Genomic DNA, 9,898 nt, shown 5'->3' with positions numbered 1-9,898 from the left:
TCATTTATGCAAATATATGACACGCCTCCCCCTACTGTGACACGGTTTTTTTTTATGAATGGCGATGGGAGTTGACAGTCTCTCACTCTACAAAGACTGCTGGTCCCAGGATTGTGGCTCCCAAACAAAAGAAACAGGTTTATACCATGACTGAACTCCCAACGAGCATCAGGACCATGCTCTATGAACTGAAACAAAGATGAGAGGTCAGGTCAGAAAAGTGATAGGCAGCTACCATTTGCATCGTTTCTTATATGGTTCATGTTGCTAGCTGAAACTGAATTTTCTTGGCCAGCAGTGTGCCTAAAACTGTCCTGAACAACGGCCCCAATTCAAAGTTCAGATGTGTTCTAATGCAATTTAGTAATTATATTACAAGAGCTTCACTACAAATAGATTAACCACCACCACGTGCAACTTTGAGGACCATGTAACTGTTTAGATACACTTGCACTTTTGAAAGATTACTTTCTTGCCACACATCTTTTTAAGAAAGTGGGATTAAAAAAAAACTGACGTTTCAAGTCCGTGTGCTCTTTTTCTACCCATTTTCAAAAGCAAATGGTTTGTGATTTCTATCCATTTGTATTTCTTTCAGTTTGAATAGGGGATAGAAAACTGCTGGGTAGCTCTGGAAGAGATGAATCTTGTTACAGACCAGACAGGAAGGTGGAGCCATGGGGATTTGAGACACATGGGGCCTTTATTCATCCAACAGTAACTAATTGAGTGCCGTGCGGCACACCGCACTGTCCTAGAACCTGTGGGGCCACAAAGGTAGAGCCAAATACTCGCCTCCTCGGAGAGTTTCAGACCTAGGAAAGGCCAACTTCAACTTTTATCACTTACTTGTGTTAAAAGGCAAGGGTATGTTCCTTAGCATATTGTCCAACATTCCCCTTTGTCTTCCAAAATTGAGAGATGGGTAGTTGGGCATAAATAAATATCTGTTCAATTAATATATGTACCGGTGTGTTTTTGCTTTCCAAAAACATCTGTAACTAGTAAAGACCAACTAGCTCCTGTGCTATAAAAGGTAGTACAGAATTCTCCCAGTGTCCAAAAGTAGTGTTCCTAAAACTGAAACAATATACAGTGAAAAATTACCATTTTGTAAAGCAAAAATCTTCTTCAGATTTCTTTCAGTTTGAGGAAAACAGGTACCAATGTAGCTCTTTGGTAAAAATGAAGTGATGTGAAGCAGACTTGGACAGCAAGGAAACCCAGGCAGATCTTAAATCCAACTTATACCAGAGATGGGAGATGGAGGCATTTGTTTCAGCCCTGAAGATATGCATCTTCCAGCTGGGGAGAACTGGACCCACTAACAATCAGTGAAGCTGGCTTGGTAATCATTTAAGGATTAGGAGTGACCAATGAGAAGTTATATCCTGAGGTGATACTCAGACTTTATTTGATATAAATATAATGCACTTAAAAAATCAATGGATATTCTACAATTTTTCACAAATCATTTACTCATACTGCTCCTGGGTTAGATTATCAGTGCCACCCACAGACTGTTAAAGGTAGGCTGAGGGGAATAAAAATGTAGATTTTCTTTTGGTAGCCTTTGTACATTTATGTCTCCCATTCTCACTACACACGTTCAGGCATATAGAACTTGCCCCAGTACCGACCCTTCTGGGTTAAGTCATACGGGCTCAGGACTTTCCGTATCCCAAGCATGTTGGCAGTGGCTATGCGCTCAAAGGTCCAGGGGTTTTGGTTGTTCTGTTCCCGTTCCTCTTGATCTTTCCGCATCTTCTCTAGAGTCTCACGGCTCATGGCCTTTGCTGGGAAGGGCAACTTGTGGGCAACCTGGTCCAGGAAACCTTGTACCTCTTTGAATTCACAACGCCCACCCACCTCTACTATGAGACGGCCAGCCTTCACGGGAGTCACGTAGTGATCAATGGCACCTTTGCCTCCCCCCATGCGCTGTCCCATACCCTTGCGGGTGATGGGCTTGAAAGGGGCTGGTACTCTCCATAAAGCAAACATGTTCTTGGGGTCCATAGAGCGGTTGATTGTCAGGCGCATCATTTCAAAATGGCCCCAGTGGAGGTAACCACCACCCAGTGCCTAAAAGTGGATGAAAGAATTAGAAAATATGTGGGGATTTAGTTATCTTGTATGTGCTCTTTCACAGTAACTGTGGCTTCAATGATTTACATAAAAATAAGAAGTTCTGGTAAGTACCATGGAGAAAAGCCTAGGGTACAGAAGTAAATGAAAACAAGGTGGACCCATTTCAATGGATAACCAGGGAAGGCCTCTTTGAGGAGCTGGTATTTATTTACTTAAAAGATTTTGTTTGTCAGAGAAGTGGGGGAGAGAGCACAAGCAAGGGGAGCAGCAGGCTTAACCAATGAGCCACTTAACCATTGAGCCACTCAGGCATCCCGAGGAGGTGACATTTAAAGCTGAGACCAGAATGGCAGGAACCAGCCAAGGGAAAACAAGTTAAAGGAAGAGGAATGGCTTGGTGAGTGTGAGCAGAAGGCAGACTGGCTGGAAGAGAGTGAAGGACAGGGTATGGGCATAAGCCTGTGAGAGGCCGTCCAGGGCTGATCAGCAGGTGGCGGGAAGGACTGTAAAATATTGCTCTGGCTTCCTGATAGGAAATCAGTCCTAGTCCACACCCGTTTGTGCAGCTACTGACATCAAGTCTCCATGGAAGCCACTCTAGAAAGGAAACAGTGTCCTGCGTCTTAAGTCATGGATAGTTTTATTTTCACCAGAAGCCTGTGAGGATTTCATAGTCTGATTATAGGGGCCAAATTGGTAGCCTGCCTTCTCCTGTTTTTGTATTATTTTTGACATGAAAAAGATAAACAATTCAACTGTTCACTGGGTAGTGCACGTCAGTTTAAAGAGCAAATGGTGGCCATTCCAATAAAACCCACAGAGGACGAGAATTAACTCTAAGAGCACGAGATTTTGCTAATCCCTGGCTTCCACCATGCAGCTGCTTGACACGGAACTCACTCACCAGGATTGCAAAACTGCCTTCTGTGAACTCAGTAGCTTCAGCAGAAGGTCCCCGGATGTCCCTCAAGTTCTTAGGTTCTCTTCTCACTTTTGGCACGAGTGGTACCCTTTCAACAAATCGAAGCTTGGGCTTTTCAGGAATGGAAACATCTAAAAGGAGCACAGACAGCCAAGAAGAACTAAAACCACACATCTCCAAGGATCGATTTTCTTCCTACAAAGATTTATATTAATCAAGTGGAAGTCTTAGAGTTACCACTGAAAATAATAATTTCAAAAGTGTATTAGGTTTTTCCTGTGGATGATTTTTTATTGACACTGGATCTTTTGATTATGACAAGTATTAATGGAGATGTTCTGAACCTTTGAAGATAACGAAGTTTCAACTTTCAAAGGAAATGCACTCTACATAACACTAGAAAAGAGACCATCTAGGAAGGTACAGAGATTGAGACTGTCACAGATAACACTGGCTAACTTTTTTTTTTTTAATGTTTACTAAGTGCTAGACGTTGAGCTGAATGCTTTATGTGCAGTATCTCATTTAATCTTTTTTTTTTTTAAAAGATTATTTTTTTCTTTTAATTTTTTATTTCTTTTCAGCGTAACAGTATTCATTGTTTTTGCACCACACCCAGTGCTCCATGCAATCCGTGCCCTCTCTAATACCCACCACCTAGTTAAAGATCATTTTTTGACAGCAAGAGACATAGCAAGCAAGGGAACACAAGCAGGGGGAGTGGGAGAGGGAGAAGCAGGCTCCCTCCTGAACAGGGAGCCTGATGTGGGCCCGATCCCAGGACCCTGAGATCATGACCCGAGCCAAAGGCATAATGCTTAACAACTGAGCCACCCAGGCGCCCCTCATACAATCTTTAAAACAGCTTTAGAGGCTTGGTAATTTTTTAGGGCTTCCCTTTTTAGAACTTTGAAGTTTAGCACACATAATCAAAAAGCCAAATAAAAAATGTACAGGTCAGTGAATTATCAGAAAGTGAATGCATAAACACACCCACATTAACAGTCAACCTGCTCAAGAAACTGAACTTTAGGCAAGTACTATTTTAAATCTCCACTTTATAGGGGCGCCTGGGTGGCTCAGTGGGTTAAGCCTCTGCCTTCGGCTCGGGTCATGATCTCAGGGTCCTGGGATCGAGCCCCGCATCGGGCTCTCTGCTCAGCGGTGAGCCTGCTTCCTCCTCTCTCTGCCTGCCTCTCTGCCTACTTGTGATCTCTCTCTCTGTCAAATAAATAAAATCTTAAGAAAAAAAAAATCTCCACTTTATAAAAGAGGAACCCGAGACCTAGAGACATTTTATAATCTGGTCTAGGCCATCCAGTGAAAACAGCAAAGCCAGATGGATTTTTTTTTCTTTTTTTCTTAAATACTGCACAGCTTCTCTGGATGTTAATGGGGGTGGTGGAAAGAATACTACACTGTACATGAAAATATTTAAGTTCTGCTCTGCCAGATTGTTAGGAAACCTAGAACCTAGGAATCCTTTGATCTATGCTCCATTTCTACAGGGGCTTTTCATGCTGGCACCTGTGCATGTCCTACAATGTGCAGCAGCTTGCTGTGTTGAACGTGGATGGACTGAAATGCAGGCCAGACATGGTATATCTTTTTCATATTGGACATTCTGACAAGTTGGGGGAAAAATTATTAACTTGAAAGGCACTTAAAACATGTCTATGGGGGCGGGGTACCTAGGTGGCTCAGTGGGTTAAAGCCTCTGCCTTCGGCTCAAGTCATGGTCCCAGGGTCCTAGGATGGAGCCCCACATCGGGCTCTCTGCTCCACAGGGAGCCTGATTCCTCCTCTCTCTCTGCCTGCCTCTCTGCCTACTTGTGATCTCTGTCAAATAAATAAATAAAATCTTAAAAAAAAAGTCTATGGTAAAACAGGCACAGCTTTATCATGGAGTCAAATATAAAACAAGGGCCTTCAAGGAAATACCAAATTATTAATTGGCTAACACGGATGTAGAAACTGCCACCTGCTCTCCTCCAGTTTCTTTCTTTTTTTTTTTTTAATAATTTATTTGAGAGAAAGCATGCACAAGCAGGGGGAGTTGCAGGCAGGAGAGGGAGAAGTAGGCTCCCTGCTGAGCAGGGAACCACAAGTGCGACTGGATCCCAGGACCGTGAGATCATGACCTGAGCAGAAGGCAGCTGCTTAACCAACTGAGACACCCAGGCATCCCTCTCCTCCACTTTCTATAAGCAGCCACAGAGAAATTAGTGATGCGGTCACCTCCAAATCCACATGAACTTCTGGAGCATACAGTAGTTTCACAATTATATGTAGAAGATAAAATCCTTAGAGCTCAAGGACACTTTCATATTTTTTTTCCAATTGTTTTTTAAGATTTCCAATATAGTAAAGACATGGTAAATTATATTCACAAAATTGTGGTTTATCTTAATGTTTGTATTTAACAAGTTAATGCTTTTCCCATAGCTATATGACTGCATAGTGTAACATCCTTTAGGGAGAACGTCAGAAGTTCCAATTTTATGGCAATATGCCCTGGCTGGGGACGGGGGGGGGGTGCGCTGGGGGGAACTGCCCCACACAGTACCTACCACAGGGGAGCTACCCCATTACACAGTCGCTCCATAACAGCACCTGTTCTATCCCGACCGTTTACAACACTTCTTGGCACACAGCATGCCCTCTAGAGGTATTCACTGAGCGAGTGAATGGAGGAGGGAACGCAGAACCCGCCTTCATCCTTGCCTACCCTCTTCAGGTCCCATTAGAGAAGACAAACACGAAAGGGACACAAGCTCACCCTCAAAAGTCGGCACCGGGAGCAGCGTCTTGAGGCCAGCGCTGGCGGGCGGGACGGCCCAAGAATCTACAAAAGCAAATCAAATTAAGATCCGAAAGCGACAAGACCTGGGCCTGCTACAACCCAGACCAAAGTCAGTCCTGACGAAGGGCCCTGATGGTGGACCGTGGGGTTCCGCTAAATGGGCTCGCAGGCCCAGCACCAATTCCCACCCCCCCCCCCGGAAGCCACCCGGGGTCTCCGAACGTTGACCCCGCAGGTGGCCGTGGCCCCCCGGCACGAGTCCCCGCGGCTGGACAGCGCCGCGCCTACTCAGATCTGGGGCAGCGGTCGGCGGAGCCGGCTACGCGCCGCACTGGGGCTGGGGAGGTCTTCTGAGGGACCAAGGGCCTCCTGACCTGACACCCGCGCTCGCAGGAGCGGCGCCCCAGCACGAGCCAGCAGCCGCCACATGGCCACTCGGAGTCCGGCAACCGCGGGACTCCCACTTCGAAAGCAGGAGCTCCCTGGACCTCGTCGGGCCGGAAGTTGCATTCGCAACGGTCCGTTCCCCCAGAGATCCCGGCGGAAGCAGAGAAAACCGGGCCGCATCGCTCGGGTTCCCGCGCCGGCGTGTGCTAGTCACGCCCAGCGCCGCGTTAGACTTCTGGAAGTCTCCATACACTCTTGGGGTCTCTCCCTGGTTCCCTAGGGGAACCTCTCCGCCTCTCCGCCGCTTCTCTAGGGGGGGCAGCTTAGAGACATTGGGAAAAGCCCACTGACTGACCATTGCTTGAACTTGTTAGTGGGCGGTGGCAGTGTGGTCGGCGTTCAGTACCCCGTCATTGCCTGTGGTCCTTCAAAGAGTTCAGGAGATAAGGACGTCATGACACCCATTTGCAGATAACATGCCAGGGGTCGAAGGATTTCACTTAGGGTCACACAGCAGAAAACGGTAAGATCAGAATTTGAGTCTGTCACTCCAGGGACCCGAGGGACTGGACTGGATCAAAATTTGATGATCAAGTGAAAGTAATGCGTGACTCTTCTGGGAGGATGATGGTAAAATCATTTTTATGGGTCTGAACCCTTTAAATACTTCGAATGAGAGAGGCTCATTTCCCAAGCTTCTAGGACACAAATGGGATTAACAAGTGGAGACTGATGTCTGTTGTATTTAAATCACGCTGAATCTGTGTATGGTCTTTCCCCCAGGATTAATTTCAGAAATGGCAACAACTAAAACCTGTAATGCATGCAAAGCTACTGGGAGAACTTTCTCTGTCCACAGCGTTAGGCGCTCTTGATAAAAGCTGTCTCAAAAAGAGTTATTGGACTTTATTTTAGCCATTTCCGTCCGTGTAGAGCAGTTCTGAAAGGGTTTTAACTGCCCCCCACTCCCAAGCCAGTGTCAGATTCTAGAGAGCTCTTCCCTACTGTCTTCCACCCAAAGTGGGAGAACTGAATGTGCTCAGGCATTTAAAAATCTCAGGCTGAGTATTGTGTAATTTTGTTTTGGATAGAAAGTAAAGTGTCAGTACAATCTCTCTTGGTTTGGTCTCTGTGTCTCTTGGTGCTCCCCCTCTTCCACCTCCTGGTTTATTTTAAGAGAACTAAGAAGCAAACTCAACGTTTTACATTTAAACAGCAACTATGACAAATAACATCTCTTTTTCTTTGCAAGAGTTGTGCCAGTACTATGGAGGATACAAAGAGGAAAAAAATCAGTGATCCTTTTCTTTAGGAATTTATGTTGAGGTAGGGACAATATTATGAGCCTACAATAGCTAATGTTAAGATTTCAGAAGTTCTCTTATGAATAAGAGATTATTCATTATTCTCTTATGAATAAAGCATGAAAATGGTAGGAAGGACGTGAAGTCTTCCCTGGTCCCTGAAAATGATTTTCCCTCCTTCCCATTCTCACAGCTCTTTATTTACACTTCTCTTCTGATAGTTCCATTGTGTTTATTTGTAGGAAACTGATGTTCTGGGATGAAATGATTTGCCACACAGTTAGTATGATAAAAACCTTGCTGTTCTTACTTTTACTGGAACAGATTTGGTAAAATCTCCCAACAGTTGGTCTTCAGACCACCTGCATCAGATGTTACTGAGACCTTTGTATAAATGTAAGTATCTGGTCCCTACATACTAAGTCAGAAACTCTAGAGGTGGGGTTCAGGATTCCTTTAGTGAATTAAGCCCCATGAGTGATTCTAATGCCTAAGCAAGTTGAGAGTCAATCCTCTGGGAGCACTTTGAAAATTTAAAAAGCAGAGTATAGCTACAAGGCATTGTTTTTGGATCATTCAGTTCTGTATTTGCTGGGATTTGTATATTTTGCCATCTGTATCAAAATTACCTGGCATCTCAGTTTTTAATTTTTCTTATTTTAAAATCATGAGATAACAGAAAGACCTAGTTTTAGGTCTGGTTGTTGACATAAATGACACCCACATGCATGTTGTCTGTGTCTGTGTATGCATATCTGTGCCCACTATCTCACTTTAAAAGATTGAGTTTTTGCTTATCAGATTCTAATCATAATATCATAGTGTAATAAATTAGCATAGAACTTTTGTATGGTGTAGAGATTAGCTTCCACATGGTGTAGAGCATTGCTAAAAGAGCAATGATCCTGATGTGGTGTTTTGGACTCTGGGAGCAAATGGTCAAGAAAGATTTCTATAGATGTTTTCAGGGCAGGAAAGATGGTTTTTATTAACGCACAGGGACGGACCCACGGGCAGAAAGAGCTGCATTAGGATTATGAGCAGTGACTGAATATGTACCTGGAAGTTGGGAGGGGGGGTTAGGGATAGTGTAAGTCTCTAAGGTTTCCAGAAGCTTGAGGGGTCATTTGTTACTGTCTAGTAAAACCTCAGTCAGGAGACCCTTCAGATGCAGATCAGGGGGCTAATGATGATTGCTAGCATATATCTTGGGGGGTGGGTAGAGATACAGGAAATTTCCAAAGGGACTGATCTTCACTAAAATGTATCAGAGTGCTTATTATCCACATCCTTGCTGAGTTGTCTTGCACAGCTTTGTTTAGAGCTCTGCCAATATGAAAGGAGAGAAATGATACCCAAATATTATGTTTATAACAGGCTGTTCGAACAGGATTGTGTCTGACTCCACTTTGCCTGATGCGCCAGTGTATGTGGTAATCTGCACATTCCAGAGTGAGGTGCTGGGCCTTCTGGACAGGCCTGATGGATTGACTGATTTTAGATTTTATTTATTTATTTGAGAGAGAGGGAGAGCATGAGTGCTCAGGGGGAGGTCAGAGAGGGGGAAATCTCAAGCAGACTCCATGAACCAAGTGTGGACTTGATCTCAGGACCCTGAGATCATGACCTGAGCCACAACCAAGAGTCGGAGCCTAACCATCTGTGCCACCCAGGAGCCCCCTGGGCAGGATTTATAAAGGAGGTGGTAGGAAATGGCTTTGTTATTCTTAGCTCTTTACTTTTTTCCAGACTCTAAAAAGGACTGGGAAAATCAAGAAAAGAAGTGGAGACTGGAAATTACATTAAAGATTTCTTTGGACTGAGTTGTTGGTATATTGTTCCTCTCTAAGGCACGGGATTGGGGTGCTCCATCAAGCTTCATGAGAGAGCATTCAAGACCACTCAGCTGGATATGGGCCCACTGTTTGAGAGGGATTGGTGTTTGACAAAAGTCTGTGTTTGGAGGTTTGATGCAAAGTAGAGGGTTGCAATTGGGAAGTAGTTACATTTCCATTGATGGTGGGTCAGAGGTGTGCATACCTTCTTCAGCAGACATGGACCTCCAGGCAGTGTGCTGGTTTAGGGATTTCTTATATCCCATCTAACAGGCCCCCACTGAGAAGCAGGGAGAAAGATGCTGGAAGAGATGAAATGATGGATGTCTAGGGCCTGAGGGAAGACTTGTATGCAACCAGCCAGTCATTCAGCAGAGATGAATTTGCATGCATCAAGATATAGCCTCAGCAGTCAGGGTAGGGTGTGTGTGTGTGTGTGTGTGTGTGTGTGTGTGTGTGTGTGTGTATGTATGTGTTTTTCTGAAGAATCCATAAAGCACCCATGAGAGAATGAGTATACTTTAAACTATACCAGGAGCTGAGTCAACTACTGTTG

General features: G+C 44.6%; 1 protein-coding gene across 1 annotated transcript; it reads right to left on the bottom strand.

Moving 5' to 3' along the window:
- Positions 1 to 1,387: 1,387 nt before the first annotated feature.
- On the bottom strand, positions 1,388 to 6,305 carry LOC111149720 (mitochondrial ribosomal protein L16). Its single transcript, XM_022506957.1, has 4 exons — positions 6,191 to 6,305; positions 5,793 to 5,858; positions 2,996 to 3,144; positions 1,388 to 2,085 (listed from the first exon to the last, which is right to left on the bottom strand). The coding sequence occupies exons 1-4, from the start codon at positions 6,243 to 6,245 to the stop codon at positions 1,600 to 1,602; spliced, it is 756 nt and encodes a 251-aa protein (XP_022362665.1). The 5' UTR covers positions 6,246 to 6,305; the 3' UTR covers positions 1,388 to 1,599.
- Between the last annotated feature and the right edge of the window lie 3,593 nt (positions 6,306 to 9,898).

Source organism: Enhydra lutris, unplaced genomic scaffold, assembly GCF_002288905.1.
Source record: "Enhydra lutris kenyoni isolate GAN:26980312 unplaced genomic scaffold, ASM228890v2 scaffoldscaffold22, whole genome shotgun sequence".
Classification (NCBI taxonomy): domain Eukaryota; kingdom Metazoa; phylum Chordata; class Mammalia; order Carnivora; family Mustelidae; genus Enhydra; species Enhydra lutris.
This window is presented reverse-complemented; position numbering and strand designations above follow the sequence as displayed.